Source organism: Ambystoma mexicanum, chromosome 2p (assembly GCF_040938575.1).
Source record: "Ambystoma mexicanum isolate Mex_15411 chromosome 2p, UKY_AmexF1_1, whole genome shotgun sequence".
Classification (NCBI taxonomy): domain Eukaryota; kingdom Metazoa; phylum Chordata; class Amphibia; order Caudata; family Ambystomatidae; genus Ambystoma; species Ambystoma mexicanum.
In genome coordinates, this window is record NC_090923.1 from 333,448,930 (window position 1) to 333,472,391 (window position 23,462).

The 23,462-nt window shown below is 49.2% G+C and overlaps 1 protein-coding gene across 1 annotated transcript in view; it reads left to right on the top strand.

Moving 5' to 3' along the window:
- CCDC66 (coiled-coil domain containing 66) overlaps positions 1–23,462 on the top strand; it is a 561,787-nt gene that overhangs the window by 156,537 nt on the left and 381,788 nt on the right. Inside the window, exon 4 of the mRNA XM_069643663.1 lies at positions 6,316–6,844. Within this exon, the coding sequence (XP_069499764.1) occupies positions 6,316–6,844 (529 nt within the window). The remainder of the gene's footprint in view (positions 1–6,315; positions 6,845–23,462) is intronic.

Consider the following 23,462-nt stretch of genomic DNA (forward strand, 5'->3'; position numbering starts at 1 on the left):
GCTATGGGGAAGACCCCCGGCGACGCAAGCGCTACACACCTAACACACACTAAACACACTAAGACCAACCGGACCTCGACGACGTCGACTTCCCGGAAAGAGGCACAAAAAGAACGGTCCGACTCGGTGTCCTCTGGGCGCTCTCGATCGAGATCGCCTCACGACGCAAGGCAATCATCCACTCTTGCCAAGAGTGCCTTGCTACACACACTAACGGAAGTTCGATCGTCGGGAGACGAAGACGACTTCCACCCCCAGGCCGCGCTCCAAGATACCGAGACCGCGGTTAACATCAGTGAGGCCCCACGCCCGAAGCACACAGATACCTCTCCAGACCCTCGACGCCAGGCGTCGAAAGTCTCTGGGGCCCCCAAGGGACAGGGAAAACATTTTTCCACGCACGGAGAAGGGGGGAAACAGCGGAAAGCACAGCCTTCCACCCCTGTAAAGCCTAAGCAGACAAGCAAACACAAGTCTACCCTTGAAAATAAATCACCTGCTAAAGTAATACCCTGTTCCAGGGAATGGTCCAGTGAAGACATAGACAGGGTTATGTCTAGGATGTCTTCCTTGGCTGATTTTTATGATAAGAACCCAGAACACTTTCTTTCATATAACCCTCAAGGGGCCACACCCTCAGGCTCCTCCGATCCTATCCCGCTAAGTAAAGAGCCCCGGGTCGAAAGACCTGAACCCTTCAAGGTTCAGCCTTACTCCACTCCATATTCTACTCCACTCCCCAGTTATCAGGGACAAGTTTTCCCTGAAGAGGACCAGGAGTTTGCATTTATGGAAGAACAAACCGGGACAGATTACTATGCAGAGGATGAGGACCTGGAGGAGGGAGAAGATGAGCAGGAAATTTACAGAGTAGATTCCCCAGTACAAAGCGAAGCCCCAGTTACTGACTCTCCAGTTGATAACCAGCCCCTCCTTAACGAGGTTCTCGCTCGAGCAGCGGAACACTTCCACATCGACACCCACGGTGTACAGGAGGAAAGGGACTTCGCGGAGGAGTTTGTAGGAGAGAGAAGACCGGTCGCTCAGACCATCCCTATCCTCAAATCCATCCAACGAAGAATAGATCCTTCCCTGGTGAATCCTAACCTCACCAGAGCTGTCAACCCCAGAATTGAAAAGATTTTCCGGGCAGCCCAGTCTGACCCTCTGTATATAAAGGGACATCTTAAACCAGATTCCCTAGTGGTGACCAACACTAGAAAGAGGGCTGGCACGCCCTTATCTTCATCAGAAGCTCCTCCCGACAAGGAGAGCAAAAAACTTTACGGGTTTGGCAGAAAGGTAGCCTCAACGTCCGCCTACCAAGCAAGGATTGCGAATTCCACCACCCTGTTGGCTAGTTACAATTGCCATCAATGGGAAGAAGTCGCGGCGCTCATTGCCTCTGCTCCAGAACCGTTAAAGGGCCAGCTGGCTCGGATCTCGGCAGAGGGGAGAGCCGTGTCTGGTTGCATTTTAAAAGCAACTTTCGACGCCGCTGACAACGCAGGGAGATTGATAGCAGAAGGTACTGTTATCAAGAGACATGCGTGGTTACGGCAGTCGGGATTCAAGACAGAAACCCAGGCTTCTTTAATAGACAAGCCAGTGGAACCCGACCTATTGTTTGGGAAAGCGGTCGAAGACGCACTTAAAAATGCCAAAGATGAATATGAGACTCTCAAATCCCTTGGCCAGCTTACCAACAAACCCCCTAACCAGAGGGGGAACAATAATTTTCGTCGCCCACGCGGCCAAAATTCACAAAGAGGCAACTATGCCCAGGGACAAGGTACACAATGGAATAACAACCAGCAGTCTACCCAGAGTTACGGCAGGGGTAACAAGAGAGGTCGTGGAAGAGGCAGAGGCAGCCCCAACAAGGGCGGGGGCACGCCTCCACCAAAACAGTGACGCTCAGTTCAGGGTCCCTTGCCACGCAACCCCAGTAGGGGGACGCATTTCCACCTTCACCCAGGCTTGGGAAGGGATCACCTCAGACAGATGGGTGCTGTCAACAGTATCCGCAGGATATTGTATAGAACTACTGCAGCGTCCCCGGAATCATCCTCCACGACAAAGAGTGCACTCCCTAGAGCATCAAAGGATCCTTCTCGAGGAGATCGCCATTCTGCTAGAAAAGGACGCGATAGAACTCGTCCCAGGACACCAGGTAAACAAGGGTATCTATTCAACTTACTTCCTTGTGCCAAAGAAAGATTTGACAATGCGCCCAGTATTGGACTTACGGCCTGCCAACAAATATGTCAAGCCCCAAAAATTCCGTATGACCACGCTACAAGAGGTAATCCCCCTCCTAAAAAAGGGGGATTACATGGCAACCTTGGATATGAAAGATGCTTATTTTCATATTTCCATGCTCCCAGCGCACAAAAAGTACTTGCGCTTCAAGGTGGACAGTCGCCACTACCAATTCAAGGTACTGCCCTTCGGGATAGCTTCAGCACCAAGGGTATTCACCAAGGTACTGGCGGTGGCGGCTGCACACCTACGCAGGGAAGCAATCCCGGTGTACCCTTATCTGGACGACTGGCTCATAACGGGGGAAACCCCAGGAATTTGCAGGTCAAACATTCAGAGGACTATCGACCTCCTCCACGAATTAGGCTTCTCCATCAACGAGAAAAAGTCAAGTCTGGTGCCAAGCACCTCAAAACAGTTTCTAGGAGCTCCTAGATACTCAGAAAGGATTGACCTTCCCTTCGGAAGAGAGAATTCGGAATATACTTCTGCAAATTCCGCATTATCAGTCAGGTCAACAGATAACAGTACGCAAAGCTATGCGGTTACTGGGCATGATGGCGTCATGCATTTACCTGGTCCCCCACGCGCGTCTGCGCATGCGTCCCATGCAGGAATGGTTGGCGAAACAGTGGTCTCAGGCAAGTGGTCATTGGGACGATCTAGTGGTCGTTTCGCCAACACTCGTACAGAGCCTACACTGGTGGACAAGAGAGAATCTCGCAAAGGGGAAACCCTTTTACGATCCCGAAGTACAAGCCGTGGTGACTACAGATGCATGCCTGACTGGGTGGGGAGCTCACCATCTCCACCACACAGCTCAGGGTCTCTGGTCTCACTCAGTAGCCAAGAACCACATCAATCTGCTAGAGCTTCTGGCAGTATTCCGAGCGCTAAGGGCGTTCGAGCCCCATCTACTGAACTTGTCGGTGCAGATCAGGACGGACAGCACGACAGCCATGTTCTATCTGAACAAGCAAGGGGGGACTCGTTCGCCAAATCTGTCCAAGCTTGCCCAGAAAATATGGATATGGGCACTCAGACGGAACATCTTCCTGTCATCGCAACATGTTCCAGGGGAGCTCAATTCCCTAGCGGATGCTCTAAGCAGAAACTCCCTCCCAGAAGAACACGAATGGGTCCTTCACAGAGACGTAGTAGAAGATCTCTTCTCTCAGTGGGGTTTCCCCACTATAGACCTATTCGCCACAAGCGAAAACAAACAATGCCCAGGATTTGCATCCAGGTTCCCCCAGCCGGACTCCCAAGGGAATGCCCTGTGGATGAACTGGTCAGGGATGTTTGCGTACGCTTTTCCACCAACTCCTCTCATCAGGAAGGTGGTGTACAAGATGAACAAGGAATCTATGACGCTCATCCTAGTTGCTCCCATGTGGGCGAGACAACCATGGTTTCCACACCTACGCAGGATGGCGGTGTGCGAACCCATCAGACTCCCAGCCTGGTACAACCTACTGTCCCAGCAACAGGGTCAAACAGTGCATCAGGAACCCAACTCTATGAACCTAGCAGCATGGCTCCTGAAGTCATAGAGTTTGGACATCTCAAATTACCACAGAGGTGTATGGACATTCTAAAGGAGTCCAGGAAACCAAATACAAGGCACTGTTACTTTGATAAGTGGAAAAGATTCGTTATCTGGTGCCAGAATAAACAAATCAACCCGGTTGATTGCACTCCTTCCAACGTTGTGACATACATGCTCCACCTGCTGGATGCAGGGTTGGTTTTTAACTCGCTGAAAGTACACCTGGCAGCCCTCTCGGCTTACACCACATCCCATAACAAGGTCTCGTGGTGGAAAGTACCAGTGGTTAAAGCCTTCATGGAAGGAGTAAAGAGACTTCACCCTCCTATTTCGAACCCACCGCCAGGATGGGACCTCAACGTGGTGCTAGCTAAGCTCATGGGACCCCCATTCGAACCCATGCATAAAAGTAGTCTCAAACACCTGACTTATAAAACGGCCTTCTTAGTAGCCATTACCTCCATAAGAAGGGTCAGTGAAATTCAGGCTCTGTCAGTGCAGGATCCTTTCTTTACTATCCACAAGGACAAACTGGTTTTACGCACACACCCTAGGTTCTCACCTAAATTCATATCCAAGTTCCATGTAAACCAGTCCATCGAGCTTCCGGCTTTCTTCCAGAACCCGCAAAGCTCGGCTGAGGTGAAACTACACACCCTAGATGTGCGTAGGGCGGTCCTATACTATGTAAATAAAACCAGACCGCTAAGGAAAACAGATCAACTGTTTGTCTCCGTAGCTACAGGCAGAGAGGGGGATCGCGTCTCTAAGGGCGCTATCTCGAAGTGGATTATCAACTGTATACAGCTGTGTTACTCTCTTTCTGACAAGACTCTGCCTTTTACGCCAAGGGCCCACTCTACTAGAGGCATTGGTGCCACTCTGGCTTTCATTGCAAATGTTCCCCTCGACACCATTTGCAAAGCGGCTACTTGGAGCTCTATTCACACTTTTACTCAGCATTACTGCATTGACACTCATTCCAAGACAGATACACAAGTGGGACAAGCGGTTCTAAGACACCTGTTTGCTCATGACCCTTCTCACATCCCACCTCCTTCTTCTGGTACTGCTCGCTAATCTATGCACAGCATGTGATCTAAGCAGATTCCACAAGCCTCAGAAGGGATACATTACTCACCGTAATCGTATTTCTGATGCTTGTATCTGCTTAGATTCACATGCGACCCACCCTTCCTCCCCTCCGAGAGAAGGCGCATGATTGCTTGTAGTCTTACCTTTTCTGTCTATCTGCTTGGATTATCTGTACTCACGCTACTCCTCATGCTTCCTCATGTCAGAAAAAATACAATCTGAGGATCCTACACGCGTGAGGGATCTTGGGTACAGTGGACGTCACACTAGGGATAGTATTACTGGCACGCCTGTGTCGACGCCCATTTTCGACTTTCGAAAAACAAACTGTAATACTCCGCAGCTTCCACTAGATGTCGGCCTATGCACAGCATGTGAATCTAAGCAGATACAAGCATCAGAAATACGATTACGGTGAGTAATGTATCCCATATATATATATATATATATATATATATATATATATATATATTAGTGGCTAAAGCAGTTCAATTTTCAGAAAAGATATTCCTTCCAAGCGGTTTGTTTAGTTGGCTGCCAAGGCACCTGATTCCAGGTTTAGGTGGCATGTTTAAGGCAGCAGCAGTAGACATGGCAAGAGCTGCTGGAAGAACGTGCTGGTGGTTAGCATTTGAGAAGTGCTAGTGGAGCCGAGAAAGAGGATTTAAATAGGGTTGTTGAGGGAGGAGGAATAACAAAAGTAGATGTAAATATGAAGGAGGTATTTGTGAGATGCTGTGGGAAAGGGTGGGAGGCCCCTATTGACTGCCAGGGCAAGCCTGGGAGGCCGACCATCACCCATGCAGCAGTCATCCTCAACACCTAGGCCATCACATCGCCCCTCTCGTTACATGACTCACTAGATGTCGCCTGCCCCTCCCCTACCGCCACCCGGTACAGCGATACCCCCAACTCCGTGCCCCACTCTATCCTACCCCCATCAATCCCCTGGCTGTATATCTGTTTAGTTGTTAACACTGAAAAGTGCTTCGTTCTGCATATGTAATGTTGTATACCTCTGTAAAGCGTTCCGTTATGTATCTGTATTGGTGTATATCTCTGTAAAGCGCTCTGTTGATTCTCAAAGCCAGATCCGCGCTCAAACACCATAATAATAATGACATATACCCAAACCTAAAAAATGCAGAGGTGAGGAAACCTAAGCTCACTGACCCACCTGTACAAGCACCCAATTATCCATCCTTTGGCATACCAACATACAGACCCCTAAAAATAAAGAAACACACTTTAGCCTATACAAAAGCCAGACCTGTTGTCTTTGCTGATGCATGTGTGATTTAAAAAAAAAAAAAAAAAAATTGGTATCCCATTTTCTTTAAAAAAAAAAAATATATATATATATACGATTTCGGCTTATACTCATGTAACCAAACTGTTTGCTCTTACAGACTGGTTTCAAGAAGGGATCCCAGGAACAGGCGGCTGTAATAAAACCAACTGGACAGCTTCTTAAAGCAACACTGAATCGGCAAATTATTAAAGCAACACAGAATGACAATGTTCTTAAAGCAACTCAGAATACCTTTGTTACAACAGAAAAGCCAATTTCAAAAAAACGAACTGGGTCTGGACTTTCGGAGACAAAGAGTGAAAAAAATTATGCCACTTTGGTTTCAAAGAAACCGTACAATGAGCCATTTAAGCAGGTAAAAGAAAAAGACCGAGATGTAATACTCCATCAAGATAACCATCTGGGAAAACAAAATGCACAAAAAGGGCCTGCTTCTGTTAAAAAGGATTCACAATCCACAGTTTTGTCAAAACAGAGGACTCATAAGAAACATAACCTATCAGCTGACGATCTAAGGGAAAGTTTGGTATGTTTGACCCAGGAGCAATTTCAGCAAATCTTGAAGACCATAAATCAAGCAACTAGATCCACTGACCATGCCAATGATTGTGCAGAAAAGACACCAGGTACGTTTATTTATATTCTTGTTAGTTAGGTGATGAACTGTCAGCAAATTCGACCCACAAAAGTAGTCTGTTTGTTTTTTTATGTTATTTATTTTTTTTCTTTGCTGTTCATTTCTATTACTGTCCATGTTCTAACCAACTGGCTAACTGACAGTTTTACATGATAGACATTGTTTTTGTGAGCGGCTAAGGGTAGGAGCAAAGGGCAACAACACTTTATGTAGTTGAAGTTGTCATTAATCAATAAATGCCATTTCAATACGCTTAACACTGCTTCTCCTCCAAAAGATGTAGCAGTCCTCTCTTGACCTTTCTCAGCATATTGAAGCAAGTTTGGGCCTACCATCATACCAGCAATGTTGGAACTACAAACCTCATGGTTAAGAGCATGGTGAGGCTTAGGAATGTGCCCCTGACACCCTTGTAGTTTAATACGTGTCACCAGGTTTCAGTCAATCTCCTTAGTTCTTTGGTTTCGCTCTCTTTAACTAAGTAGACCATTCACCATTCCTGCTCCAACCTCAGTCTGCAAGGCAGCCTACCGTAGGTATTTTAATGTTGGGGCTTCCTATGATCCAATAGAGATTCCTTAGCAGCGTTGAAGCAGTTACAGCTTTAGTACAGGGGTTTCTGAACTATGACCAGCCTTTCCTCCATCATTCAACACATTTAATGTCTCCTTGGAATTTGGAATGGGTGGTCCCTAGGGTTATGGGGAGAGCACAGTTCTGTAATCTTCAAACCTCTATACTATCTCCAAAGTACATAAAGCATAATGCATTAACTGTTTTATGTACTTTGTATTGACCACAGATCTTTCTTTCACACAGGTCCACACTTCATGAATTAGACTGGCTCTCTGGGTCCAGTGTCAAACTCTTTGCTCACTTAATGCATTGATTTTTCAAGTTCCTTGTATAAGGGGCTTTTCACCAGCTCGGATCCAAATATCCTGATTATTCATTATCTGGCTTACCGAAAGAAGCCACTGTGGTGGTCTATGTGGTGTCCTGTCAATTGGTCGACTGCAATTTGGTCGACTGCAATTTGGTCGACACCATTTGGTCGAATGCCAAATGGTTGAATTTTTTTTTTTTAATTTATATATATTTTTTGTGGGTTTTCGTGTGGGGAAAGAAAAAAAAAAAGATAAACAGGGGCGTTTGGGGGGGACCCCCCCAAAAAAAAAAAAAAAGGGGTAAAAAAAAAAAAAAAAAATTCGACCATTTGGCATTCGACCAAATGGTGTCGACCAATTGTCCTGTCGACCAAATGTTTTCGACCAATTGACTGGTAACCGGTCTACGCATATAAACTTATTGGCATTTGGTGAACACCTGCCTTGGGACAAAGCCAGTTGTAGATTCCAGAAACACTTGGCATGCTAGGTACACATTGAAACCGTTACTGTAAGAGCTCCTGTAGGTCCACATAATAAACTTCTCATCTGGGAATTACTAAATGGCCATTTTCCTTAGCGATGCAAACTCACAGAAAAGGTGACTTATTTTGCACATACAAATTAAACCAATAAATACAGCCAACATCATTTTGTACCTCCTGTAAAACGTACAGTCTAGGTGCAAATTATGGCTTTGGTTGCACGAAGTCCAACATACTTGAAACTTTAAGCGAAAAGGTATTGCTTTGTCCCCTTATTTTATGTAAATGGGATTATTGATAATGAACTAGAGTTGTTTTTGTTCTCTGCAACAACCCTGTTTGGTGATATTGTGTGTAGATGGTTATCCAGGCTGCAGAGAGAGGGTGCCATAGAATGTGTTCAAAAATAGAGAAACAAGGGTCTTCTTTGGGTCTTCTTTGGCGAACTTTGGCCATGGTTCATGTGGTTCAAAGTGTCAGCAAAAGCCTAAAGTAACCTCCATGTTGCCTTTTCGCTAGATCTGTTTTGAGCTTTGTGTTGTGTTAATGAGACGTCAATGTCCCAAAAATCTCCAATGGCCATGCCTTGAAATGGCCTCAAACCTCTGATTTCTCTCTAGGTTGCCGTCCTTAACCTGCACAGGCATGACGGAGGCAACTTCCTCAACCTCATCTCTCACCATTTGCCTACCTCTCTACGATCACTGTAGTTGCTTCACCATTGCCATGCCTCTGCCTTCTGACTTTCCACACGCTTCCACTACCATGTGCCTTCACTTCTGCATGTCCTGCTCTCTGAATTCTTATCTCGTCTTCTATGAGGAACACCTTTCTGCATTAAACGCAGTCCTTGACTCTGCTGAATTTAGCTACTACAAAAACATTGTTTCTAAAGCCCCCAACCCTCGGAAAACCTCGACCATCTAGGCCATGTCCCCCCCCTCACTCCCCCCCACTCCTATCTCTCTCTCGCACCCAATGACTTTGCACTGTACTACTCTTCTCAAATCTTCGAATTCAGGGACGGCCTAACATCTTTCTTATTCATTCTTCCGCCCTCTTCCCGGAACACCTCCTTGCCCTGAATATATTTGCTCGTGTGTCACTCTCCTTGACCTCACCAACTGAGATTGCTCCCACCCTTCAGGCAGCAATCCATCCTGTGTCATTGTGGATCCCTTTGCACAAAGGGTGTTCAAAGACCTTTCACCCATTACCTGCTCTCATCTCTCCCTTTCCTCAAACATTGTACTCCCATTACTCCCATCTGGAATTTTATTGGCCTGCTACAAAGCTTTCACTGTCCTACCTTTTTATTTTTATTTTTTATTTTATTTTTTTAAACTTTGTTATATTAAGAAAATGCTAATAAAACCAAACGGGCTCCATGCATGTTCAAAAGAAGTACATATGACAGGCCCAATGAACCCGAACCCCCCCCTCTCTTTGTCCCCCCACCCCAAAACATGCCCTTCCCCCTAACCCCTTAATTAAACATGAACCTAATTTTGGGCGTCTTAAACTGTTCATTTGTGTCCAGAGCTTGGTAAAGAGTGTGAACGTCGACAATCGTCTATGGCTGTGATTCGACTGCCTACCCCCGGGCCGTGGGCGCCCGTTCTGTCTTTGGTTCCTCCCAGTCCCGTCTCACTGGGCCCCGCCCCGGGCCCCTACCGGGCTTCAGTGGACGTCCCATCCCCAGGTCTGCTGCACCCCATACCAGTTCTCTTGGAATACACCAGAATCATTGTTCATCATTGTCGTTAGCTTGTCCATTAAGAACATATTTTTCACTTTTTTTAGCCAGTCATCCTTTGAGGGGGTCTCCGGGCTCCTGCGTTCTGAGCCAGGGCCACCCTTCCCACCCTCGGCATTGTTTCCCACATTATGGGGTAGCTGTAAATGTCCGTGGCCTCCGGGGGGAGACCCAACACCGTCAGAGGGTTCTGGGGGAGCAGTTCCTCGATGACTTCAGCAATCCAGCCCCTGACCCTATCCCAATACGCCTGTACTTTTGGGCAGTGCCACCACATGTGGCCCCTCGATCCTGTCTGGCCGCACCCCCTTGGACACATGGGGGACACTCCCGTGAACATTTTTGATAACTTTACGAGGTCTCTGTGCCACCCCTGCAAGATCTTGAAGTTGTGTTCCATGTCGGCTGTGAATAAATTCCCATGGAATGCTATTTTAAATATCCCTGACCAGGCGTCCTCCGAGATCACTTCTCCTTCCAGGTCATTCCAAAATGCGCGGAAACCCCGTCTCTCCACTAAATTAGCAGTGTTCAGGATCCTGTACATCCCTGACACCGTTCCCTTCCTGGAGGTCGCTGTGTCAAGTAGTTTCTCAAAGGGGGTTAGCTGTCTCTTCAGGTTCTGACCCCATGTTTGGTCACAAAGAATGCCCTTCAGGCGGAGATATTCGAATATGGAGAGGGACCCTGCCCAATAGCGTCCCTCAGATCCTCATATGGTAGGAATGCCCCCTCCCGGAAAAACTGCCCAGCCCATTCCAGTCCCGAGTCGGACCAGGCCTGTGCCTTGCGGTACCCTCTTCTACCCATATTGAGGGGTGTCCCCAGAGTGAGGACATCGGCGATGGCCACGATGTTAGGTGCGCTGTCTGGGGGCCCTCCCTCCAGATTGTCCAGAGAACTCCCAGGGTAGGATGGGTTTTAAGTCTGTTCGGGATGAACCTGCGCGGGGCCCAGAGGAGATCTCGAACTTTAAGAGGGTGGGCATCCATATCCTCCAAGTAGGACCAGTAGGTGCCCATTCCTTCCCTCATGTGCTCCAGGAGGACGCGCAGTTGGGCGGCGCGGAAATAAAGTTGGAAGTCTGGTGAGCCAAACCCTCCCTCTTCTCTCGGCAGGGTCAGGACCACCTTTGCGGTCCTTGGGGTCCTGCCTTGCCAAATAAACTCACAGACCGCATTCTGCAGAGTCCTAAAGGTTTGGTCAGGGACGCTGGTTGGGAGGGAGGTGAAGAGATACAGCAGACGCGGCAGTACATTCATCTTCACTGCCGTCATGCGGCCGTACCTGGACAGAATCATTGAGCCCCACCTCCTGAGGTCTGCGGTAATACCTGCTAAAACGGGGAAATAGTTGGTCGGGGTGAGTTTTGATAAATCCCTGGTGAGGACGACGCCCAGGTATCGGATAGAGACCTTTCCCACTGCTATCCTGTTAAGGACGCCCACAGAGTCTAAGCCCGGGTCCCGTGTTCTCATGGGGAGCAGAACTGATTTGGACACATTAATCTTCAGCCCAGAGAAGTACCCAAATGCGCCCACCAGAGACAGGAGGGGGGGAGGGAGGAGCCGGGGTCCACCAGGTAAGCCAAGATGTCGTCCGCGAACAGGGAAAACTTAAATTCCACTTCGCCCCTCTTAACCCCTTTGATATCCAGGTGTGATCTAACTGCTATGGCCAGGGGCTCCATTGTAAGGACATATATCAGGGGGGACAGCGGACATCCCTGTCTTGTGCCCCGTGAGAGGGGGGAAGGGATCCGATAACCTGCCATTCACTTGTACCCTTGCCATCGGAGCTCTATATGGTGCAGCCACCCATCCATCCCTGATATGTGCGCCAAATCCCATTTTCTGGAGGAGGAGCTCCATGTATCTTCATTCGACCCTATCGAATGCCTTTTCCGAGTCCAGGGAGAGGATGCTCGCGTCGAGGTCCAACTCCTGGGCATGGTGGAACAAGTCTATGGTTTTACGGATGTTGTCGGAGCCCTGTCTTCCCCTTACAAATCCTACCTGGTCCCCATGGATCAGTTTCGGTAGTATCTCCTCCATCCGCCTCCCGATTACCTTGGCTAGGATCTTAACATCGATGTTCAACAGGGATATCAGGTGGTAGGAGGAGCACTCAGTGGGGTCCTTCCCTTCCTTGGGCAATACCACAATTATGGCCTCCGTCAGGGAGTCTGGGAGGGTCCCCTCCTCTAGTACTGCGTTGAAGACCTTCACTAAGTGCGGGGTAAGGTCGAGCGAAACCTTTTATAAAAGTAGACTGTGAAGCCATCCTCGCCCGGGGAAGTGCCCACCTTCATCCCGCTATTGCGTGTTCCACCTCATCCTCGGTCACCAGGCCCTCTAACCCCTCTGCCATCTCACTAATCATGGCCGGCATTCGTATTGAGTTCATGAACCCTTCTATCTCCGCGTCTCCCCCATTATATTCTGATGAGTATAGTTTTTCGTAGTATCGGCGGAATGCCTCTCCTATGTGGGGAGTGTCGTGATAACCCCTCTTCGTTCTTTACTTTTTTCACCATTCTGCTTCTCCGCACCTCCCTCAGGTTCCAGGCCAGGATACTATCCGCCCTGTCCCCCTTTTTGTAGTACTTTTGCTTAACCAGTTGGAGACTCTGTTCCGTTTTGTGCAGGAGTAGATCTTTCAACTGGAGCCTATAGTCGGCCATGGTGGCGAGCTGATTTCGATCCAATGGATCTGCAGGGGGACCCCCTGGTTGGAGTTGAGCTATTTTCTCTGTGATTTTTCCTGGGCCTCCCTTACTCTTTTATTTTGGGCACCCATTTTGATAAGGAGTCCCCTTACGGTCGCCTTGAAGGCGTCCCATAGGGTGTGCGATTGCGTCTAGCACCTCCTGAGCGCGGACCTCATCCTTCAACAGAGAGTCGTTACATTTCCATCGTCCCCTACGGTCACTTAGCCAGCCCCTTGCAATGGTGGTTCGGACCATGTCGTGGTCCGACCAGGGGACGGGGTCGACTTTGTGGCCAGTGACGAATGGGTGCAGGGTCTCGCCCACTAAGATGTAATCTATTCTGGAAAAAGACGAGTGAATGGCCGAATAGTATGTGAAGGAGGGGGCTCCCGTTCTGGGAGTCGGGACCGTGTCCACCAGACCCAACCCCGAGTTAACCCTTTGGAAGGTCCGAGCCATGGATCATCCGTTGCCCTGGACGACTGGGGACCAATGCGTTTCCTGTCCTGGGTTGGATCCAGGACCATGTTGAAATCTCCCCCCACCACCAACACACCCCGGACAAAAAGCTTGAGTTTCTCCCCCACCTCCTCCCAGAATTGGGCTTAACCTTCATTTAGGCCGTATACCACCGCTAGGGTAAGTGGGGCGCCCTCCAGGGACCAACAAGTAACGGCCCTCAGTGTCTTTCAGTATGTCCTCTTTTTCGAAAACCAACATTCCTCGCCAGGAGGATGGCTACCCCTCTTTTACCCTTGTGGGACGCACAAAAAACCTCCCCTATTCCTCCCCCCTGCATCTTGGGCTCCTTCTCCCGTGCCCAGTGAGTTTCTTGTAAGAAGAGAAGGTCAAGGTTAGCCCTCTTAAATTCCCTACAGACCAGGGACCTCTTTGTGGGGGTGTTTAGGCCCCGCACGTTAAGACAACCCACTCCCAGGGCCGGCGGACTTTCAGCCATTATCTAAGATCGCTCCTCTCCCTGTCGACATATTCTCACCACCCTTTCCTGCGTGCTCCCTTCAATTCAAATTGTGCTCCCCCATTCCTCCCTCCCCTGGGTGGGCCTGAAACTTTTCCCCAACTGCCCCCCAATCCCTGTCCCGAACTGAACAACCCCAACTGTCGTGTATCCCCCCTCGCCCCTCCCCGGCGTCCAGCCAATTAGTTCTGCCATCGCTGGCTTTGGCCGCACCACCAGCCTGCCCACCTCGGCCAGGCCATCTGTGTAAAGCTCATCGTCTTGAGCCCCCTCCACCCCCTAATTGTAGCGACCCCTCTCTGGCCCCCTTATACTTGCTGTTCGTGGGGACGCTGTGAGTAATTTAACTTCCGAGACACCAGTACACCATTGTGGAGCCTGATGGGATGCCCCCATCCTCAGTCCTCAGTTGTTCCGCTCCGTCCTTCGCTGGCGATGGTGTATTCATTTTTCTGAGTTTCCTTGCGCCCTTTTTTCCTTCTCCTGTCTCCCGATGGGCCAAAGCCGCTTGGTCTGCCCGTCTCCGGGCCCGATGGGGCCCCTCCGGGGGTTTGAGTCCAGGATGGCTCCCCTCATGTCGTCTTCCGTGATCAGAGTTGACCTTTGACCCATATATTCGAAGGTCAGGGAGAAGGGATAGCCCCATCTGTATCGCACCACTTTCTCCTTAAGCAGTTGCGTTAGGGGGCAGCACATTCTGCGTTTGGCCAATGTGTAGGCCGAAAGATCCTGGTATATTGAGATCTGAAGGTTATTATAAGTGATCTCCCTGGCTTTTCTGGCCTCCTCCAGCACTTTTGTCTTTTCTGAGTAGTAATGGAACTGGACCATGATCGACCTAGGGCCCCCCGCTCTGCCCCCCGCTCTGTGCACTCTATCAAATGTGAGTTCCGTCGTCATCTCCTCCGCGAACAGGAGGGTGATGATGTCTCTCACCGTTCGGGTGATGTCTCTCTCCGTTTCTCCTTCTGATTCCGGGACCCCAAAGATCCTGAGGTTGTTCCTCTGTTCCCTATTTTCAAAATCGTCCATCTGCCTGGCCCGCTCTTCGTCCCTCTTCTCCAGGGCCGCTAGACTCATGTCTACTTGTATTACTTGGGACGCAGATGAGGATTGGTTGGTCTCCACCTGTAGTAGTATGTCCTCGCCCTTATCCACCCTCTGGTCAATTTTTTTCAAATTTCTGGGCGATGTCCGAGCGCATGTCCCTGATCTCCTGCACGATCGAGGCAAAACACTTTTCCATTGCCACTGTGGAGGGTCCCGGGGACCTCCGGCTGGGCCATTTCGCTCCTGAGGGTCGTACCTTGGATGCTACTCGCAGCCTCCTGAAAGCGAAATTCCTGCAATGTTTTCCGCCAGTTCATCTGGTCACCCCCAGTCCCCCACCGTCGAGGCAGCCGGTGATTTTCCTCCTGGGGAGCCCCGGGGGGCCAGCGAGAGAGAGGGGGGGGCCGGGGTGGGGTCTCTCCCCACCCACCCCTAGTGTGGTTCTGCTGCTGTGGGGGGTACCGGTGTTGGGCAGGCACATGCCCCCGCCGGGCGGGGGCCTCACACCCTCTCGTTTCACCGTGGCAGTCGGGGGTTCTTGGCGGCGCAGGCAACTAGGTCCGTCTGGCCAGGCCCAGAGGGGGGGTCTACGGGCGGGCACACGCCCCACTGATGCCGGGTGGGGGGCCGCGCACCCTGGGCCTCCTCGGTGTCTCCCATGGGGGAGGGAATGGTCAAAGGGCCTGGCTACTCCACCTCGCCGTCCTCACTTAGTGCCTGCGGATCCCTCCACGACTGAAGTCGGCGTGTTCGGGCTCCCTCCACTCGCTCTTCTGGTGGGAGCGGCACCTCCCGGCCCACCTTAACTCTCTCAGGCTGTCCAGAGCTCAGCGATTACCTGTCCCAATGAGTGGGGGCTCCACCGCTCCTGTCCCCCAATCCCCCACCTCCCGATGGCCTTGGGGGAGGGGAGGGCGAGGGCACACCTCGCGCTCCGGGTCCGTGCTCTGTCTCCGCCTCCTCTGGAGCCGCAGCCGCCCAGGCCTTGTTTCCCTTCTCCCCTTGTGTGCGTCGGGGCCCGTTCTCAGGCTCCACGGGGATCTTGGGGGTCGCTCTTTCGAGCCTAGGGTGCCCGGGGGGGGGGGTCACAATGCTGAGTCGCCGCATTGAGTTCACCTGCAGGGTTCGGGGGGGCTCAATCCTCCGAAACGGCCAGGCCTCAGCGGGAGCTGTGCACTCAGGCAGCCATTGCATGTGCGCCCCCTGGTGGCCTCCTCGTCCTACCTTTTCTAAAGAGCCGACCAACTCGAATAATTATCAGCCTGTCTCTCCGTTCTACTACTACTACTACTACTCCTCCTAAATCCTGGGACAGGTGTCATGAAACTACATCACCAACTACCTGCAGGTCATTTGCCTATGCAATTTCCTTCAATCTGAATTTCGCTGCTGGCACTCCATGGAGAAACCACTGATGCACTTTTCCTACTCGTTAAGGATCTACTATTCATACCTCTATCCTGTTCTTACGGTTCCATGTGATATTTTTGCCGCAAAAATATCGCGATGCAAAAATATCGCCATATTTTTGCAGCGAAAATAACACATGGACCCTGCGGGGGATACCCCCGCAACCCCCGCACCTAATATTTTCGCCACCCAAAATATCGGCTATTCATATCGCCGTTCCCAATGACCATATGTACGGCGATTTTTGCTGCCGAAAATATTACCTGATACCGTTCTTAACCTCCTTGATTTATCTACAAGTAATACATTGGACTACTCCTCCCTCCTTCTCAGTCTTATCAGCAGTTCATGGCTTTCTAGCAGTGGCTCAGAACTCGAATGTCAGATGGCCAACTGTGACTCAACCCAATGTTTCATCCTGTTCAAAATCTGGCCCAATGAGATGGCTCCTTTGCCCACACCAGTCGAAGGTTCATTTTCTAAATGCCTCATTTACTCTCGCCAGATTTCGGCCACAGTGGCCTAATGCCATTTCTTCCTAAGTCCTTCCGGCCCTAGTCATGAACTTCAGTTCCAGATTATCCTGTCACCAGCAATTTCTATATTAACTGCTGTAACCTTCTACTATGGAGTCTATCCAAAAAGGAAATCCACTGTTTCCAGTAAGTCCAGAGAATAGCGGTCTGCCTGATCCTAGGCCTTAGAAGATGCATCATACCTCTGCAGCTCTTCTTAAGTTGCACTGGCCTCCATTTACATTCCACCTTGCTTTCAAGTTCCTATGGATCACCAGAAAGGCTCATTGAAAAGGGGGCCCAAATACATAACCAAACAAGCTACTTAAAAATTCCCTCATAGACATCTGGGTTTGTAAGCATTCAAAACGTATCACTGAGCTTGGAAATTCAAAAAAAGTCTAGCACTTGCATGTCATGTACAATAGCCCCCCCCCTTCCCCTCCCATAGACATGTGAGAAGAACCTAACCAGGTTCAGATTTCTTTTCCATATGTCAATGATCCCTGACAGTTTTCAAAATATTTGCCACGGACCACTGCACACTCATTTTTACTCTTCATGAGAAATTGTGCATTTTCAGACTGAAATGGGCAATAGCAATATAGCTCTTTTAATTTGTGGATGATACTACCTTCCAGTGTGCTGGACCCTCCCTCTCAAGCTCCAAGAAATACATCACCTCTGCCGCTAAGATTAACCTCCTTTTATTACCAGTTTCTTTTTATTTAACATTGTATAACCCAGAAGAGAGTAATAGCATTATTGTTCAAACTGTATGTAGCTGAAAACCACAGCGCTAGAGGCAACAGAATTTTAAGAATGTTTCAACAGCTATATCTGGGTAAGAAAAACAATTACTGATGGTGCAAATATACTTCGAAGGGATTGTGTCCTCCGACGTATTCCTCATCTTGATGGATTACATCCCAGCTTGCTTGCCTCGGACATGTTTTCAGTAGAGGTTGCTGCGCGTCGACGTCCCTCGAGCTGATGTCCCTCGACAGCCACCGTCTCGGCGCTGACGTCATCGTGCGTATAAATGGACTCGCGCAGCGACCGTTGCTACAGTTCAGTTTTTCCACGCTTCGTGGGCCTCGGAATCGTGTTGCTCTGTTCTTTCTTCAAGTAGATTCTACTTATTCCTCGAAGATATCCTCTTTATTTGATGGCTTCCTCATCTGAACTGTCGACCCCCGCGGTCCGGCTTCAAAAAGTGTCCCGATTGTGGGAAGAAAATGTCACTGACGGAGCCTCCCAGGATCTGTTAGTGGTGCCTGGGATCGGAGCATCACTGTTCGGAATGCGAGGACTGTATCTTGATGACGACGAAAGCCTTGAAGGGTCGTAAGGGGAAGCTAGAAAGAGGTAAGAGTCTTAAAACTTCTACTCCTTCGAAAGTTTGCTCGGCAGAGTTGAGACATTAGTCTCCTCGCCGTCACAAGAAACATTCCCGTTCAAGGTCTCGAAGCAGTTCCCCTCAGGCTTCGAGATCGAAACACTCGAAAAAGAGGCTTCGTAGATCTCCCTCTTATTCATCTTCTATTTCCCCATAAAGGGTCACCTGTCCCACGAAACACATTTCTCCAGCTAAGTGGGAGGTATTCCATAAGAAAATGCTTAGCGTCTTCGAAAAAGCGGCCTCGACCCCTTCAGAGACGGCTAAAGGTGATACCCTGGGTGAAAGACCCGAAAAATCAAAACGCTGCAAGTCGTTGCACCCGGTGAAAGAAACTGCCCGAGAGCGTCATGAACCCTCGAGTAAAGGCAGTAAGACCGCGTCATCGACGCTGTCGTCGAAGGTTTCTTTTACTCATAAATCTGCAGCATCAACGCCTTTATCGAAGGGTCCGTCGCGCATAAATCGGTTTCATCGACATCGTCTTCGACGCCACTGTCAACTCTGATTAAAAAAACAGGCCTACTACTGTCACTACATCTCAGTCAGTAGAGGTGCCGAGGACTTCGACCATGACCTCAAGGATGCCGTCAACAACTTCGACGACTCCAAGTAGGATTCCGATCCTCTCAAGTACTTTGAGGTCTCTTCAAACTTTTTTGACGCCCTTTTCGGGTTTGTCGAAGCCTTTGACTTCCACGTCGACAACTTCGACATTTTCTCAACCGGTGACAACAAATCTGTCCCCTTATGGTCTAGAAATGGGTTTTAAACCATACCCGAGGTCTGATTATTTTAGAGATTTGTATTCTATATATGAGGAAGGGGAGGAGACTTTTGGGTTGCAAAGGACCACAACACCTATTCCTGAGGAATTTATCCCAGAAGAGAACAGGTCAAAGGATCTTCAAGACTCTTTACATGAGGCAAGTGGTTTAGATACTTCTCCAGAAGTAGAATTTGCTAAACCAGACCCTGGGGAGCATGCTGAGACCCCTTATAGGGTTCTGGTGGCCAGAATAATGGAGTTCATGGGGTGGTCTACACCTCACCTTCTTTTCAGAAGAATGATTTTACTGACATTTTAGTTAAAGGTCGACAGGAAGATCCTGTTGTTCCTTTTCATACTGCACTGCAAAGAAAAATCTCTGCTAATTGGGAAACTCCTGAGGTTATCCCGGCAGTTAACAAGAAACTATCTGCCAAATACAGGGTATCTGATTCAGACCCTGAATATTTGAGCAAACATCCAACTCCAGAGAGTTTGGTTGTACAAGCAGCAACTTCATTGAACAGTAGATCTGCATACCCTACTATTCCACAAGACAGGGATGATAAAAGGTTTGACGCTATGTCAAAGTCTTCTCGGCATGTAGCATGGCACTTAAATCTAGTAACTACACTTGCACGCTTGCAAGATTCAGCCATACACTTTGGGAGTGTGGTTCATCTGCGGCTGACTGTCTCCCGGAAGGAGAGGAAAGGGAAGCATTTTTAAACATCATTAAAGATGGGAAAGATGCAATGTGCAAGTCCCTTCAAACTGGCATTGATTCTGCTGACGGTATCAGCAGGGCCATGGCGGCAAGTACTACAATCCGCAGATTTGCGCGGTTGCGAAAGTCTGGTTTTGCTCCTGATGGACAGGCCAGACTTTTGAATATGCCCTTTGACGGCACTTCTTTACTTGGTAAGAAGGCTGATGACAGCCTGGAGAAGTTACAAACATCTAAGGCAGCAGTGAAATCTCTTGGAGCTGCAATCCGTCAGACCCCGAATCGCCCCTCAGGAACCTCCTGGAGGGGTAGGTCCTTTCGCTTTTACTCCGCATTCGGAAAAGGCAGTGGGCAGCCAGCTCAAAGAGGCCAAAAACGATTCACCCGTGGTGGACGGGTTAAAGGTACAAAAGCCGCAGCAGCAGGTGCCTTTTTATCCTCGACATCTGCGTCAGCCGCTTCTAAACCCCTCTGAGGTGTCTCCTCACAAGACACTAGTAGGGAGCAGGTTAACTCAACATCTGGCGTAATGGCAGGCTATTACGTCAGATGCTTGGGCATTGGAGACAGTTGCCCAAGCTTACTGCCTGCCTTTTCTACACACCCCTCAGAGTCATCCACCGGGGAACAACTCTTTGAAGTTTCCAGATCCACTCCTTCTGCAGGAGATTCTAGACCTGCTAGAGAAAGATGCCATAGAACCGGTACCTGCAGCAGAGAGGAACAAGGGTTGGTATTCCCCCTACTTCCTAGTACCGAAGAAGGACGGAGGGCTGAGACCCATCTTGGAATTACGAGAATTGAACAAATTCCTCAGAGGACAAGTTCAAGATGGTAACTCTCTCTCAGATCCTTCAGGCCCTCCAGCTTCAGGACTGGCTGGTATCTCTAGACCTTCAGGCTGCTTATTTCCATGTGCCAATCCATCTCAAACACAGGAAATACCTGAGGTCTGCAATTGGCAACTCTCACTATCAATTTCGAGTTCTGCCATTTGGGCTGACCTCTGCCCGATGGTCTTCACCAAGCTAATGTTGGTAGTGGCTGCAAGTCTAAGGAGGGAAGGGATCCACGTCTACCCCTACCTGGACGATTGGTTGATCAGAGCAGTATCTTCGAAACAAGCTCAGATCCAGCTAGATTATGTCTGCCACTTCCTTCACAAACTGGGCTTCTCCCTCAATTTAAAGAAGTCACAGATGATAACATCACAGAGACTCCAGTTCATTGTAGCGGTCCTGGACACTTCCCTGGGGAAAGCCTCTCCACCAGAGGTGAGAGCTCAAGATATTCTGCCGATGGTCACCAAGTTTCAAAATGCCCAACGTCTTCCAGCCTTCGACTTTTTGAGGTTGCTAGGCCTCATGGTATCCTGCATCTTCCTAGTGCCATGAGAATGAGATCCCTCCAGTGGGCACTAAGAACCCAATGGTCGCAATTCTCAGGAAGAATGACAGATCTCCTTCAGGTCTCGGACAGAGTGGCTCGAGACCTTCAGTGGTGGGCCTGTCGGGAGAACATTTTGAAAGGAGAACAGTTTTGGCAACTATGGCCGGAGATAACAGTAGTCACGGATGCCTCACTCACGGGGTGGGGAGCCCATGCCAACGACTTGACCATCAGCGGTCGTTGGTCTCCATCGGTGGCCAGGCTACATATCAACCTGTTGTAGCTGAGAGCTATCAGACTAGCGCTGAAGGCTTTTCTGCCATATGTACAAGGGAATAATGTCCTAATAATGACGAACAACACAGTGGCCATGCACTACCTCAACAAAGAGGAGGCGTAAGATCATCTGCCACTGTGCAGAGAGATGATGCAGCTCTGGTTTTGGGCAATTCAAGAAGGAATCACTCTATCGGCAGTTCACTTACCCGGAGAGAGGAACTTGACAGCGGATGCTCTGTGCAGGCAGAGCAGTCTTACACGAGTGGGAGCTAGCTGAGGAAGTCCTTCAAGAGATCTTCGCCCTTTGGGGAACCCCTCAAGTGGATCTGTTCGCCACCAGTATCAACAGGAAGTGCGATCAGTTTTGTTCAAGGGAATTTCCCCCGAGAGGAGCTCTAGGGGGCGCGTTTGTAGTGGACTGGGAGTTTCCACTTCTGTACACATTTTCTCCAGTCCCTGTCATTCCTCAGATGATCAGGAGGTTGAGAAGATTCCGGAAGACTATGATCCTAGTTGACCCAGACTGGGCCAGGAGAACGTGGTACCCGGACCTTCTGGACATGTCCATCTACCCTCCGATTCGTCTTCCGGACAGAGAGGAACTTCTCTCGCAGAAGGGAGGTCAGGTTCTCCATCCAGACATCAGAACCCTCCACTTTCACGCTTGGTTTCTGAAAGGTTGAGATACAAGGATTGGAACCTCCCGGATGACGTCATGGAGGTGTTGCTTTCGGCTAGAAGGCCAGCTACAAAGACTTTATACCGCTGCCGTTGGAACCTGTTTTGTGGCTGGTGAAGAGAAAAGAAGGCGGTACACCAATGGTGCTATCTTTTGCTCTATTTGGCGAATTCAGGTCTTCAAGTTGGTATGATCAAGGGCTACCTCGCAGCGCTGTCAATCTTCAAGCGCACTGCGGAGGAGCCATCATATTTCAAATTACCTCTAGTAATCCAATTTCTGAAGGGTTAACTAATGTCTATCCCCCAAAGCCATTCCAAGTTCCCTTGTGGAACTTAAATCTAGTCTTAAATTTCCTGATGGGTACTCCCTTTGAACCACTCCATTCTTGTTCATTAAGATTTCTCACCCTTAAAACAGTCTTACTAGTGGCTCTAACATCTGCCAGAAGAGTGAGCGAATTACAAGCTCTATCTTGTCCTCCTCATACAATTTTTCACAAAGACAAATTTGTCTACAAGTGGAGCCTAATTTCCTCCCAAAGGTAGTCTCTGAATTCCACATCACTCAGAAGATAACCTTACCTTCATTCTATCCTCCTCCCCATCCAGGAAAAGAGGAAGAGAGGCTACATAGGCTGGATCCAAGGCGTGCCTTGAGTTTTTATATCAGCAGACTTGCTAGGATAAGGCAAGCAAACTGATTATAGGTTATGCAGGACACAAATTAGGATTGCCAATCACAAAACAGACCATTTCAAGATAGATTATTTTAGCCATTCTAGAATGCTACAAATTGGCAGGGAAAAAGACCCCTCAACACCTTAGGGCTCATTCAACCAGGGGTATTGCAGCCTATTCGGCTCTCCAGAGGGGTACCGATTCGGGACATATGTGCGGCTGCCACATGGTCATCCGCACATACCTTTACAAAATTCTACAATCTGGATTCTTCCTCTAGCCAGGAGGCAAGATTTGGCAAAGCTGTGTTACGCTCTGTTCATTCTTAAAGGGAAATATTCTAATTTTATTCCCACCTCCGTTTGCACACCACTGCTATGGGAGTCTGAATACGTCGGAGGACACAATCCCTTCGAAGAACAAGTTACTTCTTGCCTTGTAACGTTCTTTTGATGGGATTTTCCGCCGACGTGTTCCTTATCGCCCCTCCCATCAATCCCCGCAGTAATTCTTCCCTTGTAGCTGCAGTTTACACTCCTTCAAGACCAATAACCAATTCATGCACAGCTAAATTTCAAGCTTCAAAACGGAACTGAGCAACGGTCGCTGCGTAAGTCCATTTATACGCACGATGATGTCGGCGCCAAGCCGGTGGCTGTCGAGGGACACCAGCTCGAGGGACGTCGACACGCAGCGCCCTCTACTGAAAATATTTCCCAGGCTAGCAAGCTGGGATGTAATCGATGAAGATGAGGAATAAGTCGGAGGAACATCCCATCGAAAGAACGTTACAAGGTAAGAAGTAACTTGTTCTTCTCTATGCGACCCTCAGATTTGTTAAATGGGCGTAACTTTACCATTTTATTAGTAAGCAAATGTATAATTTGATCTTT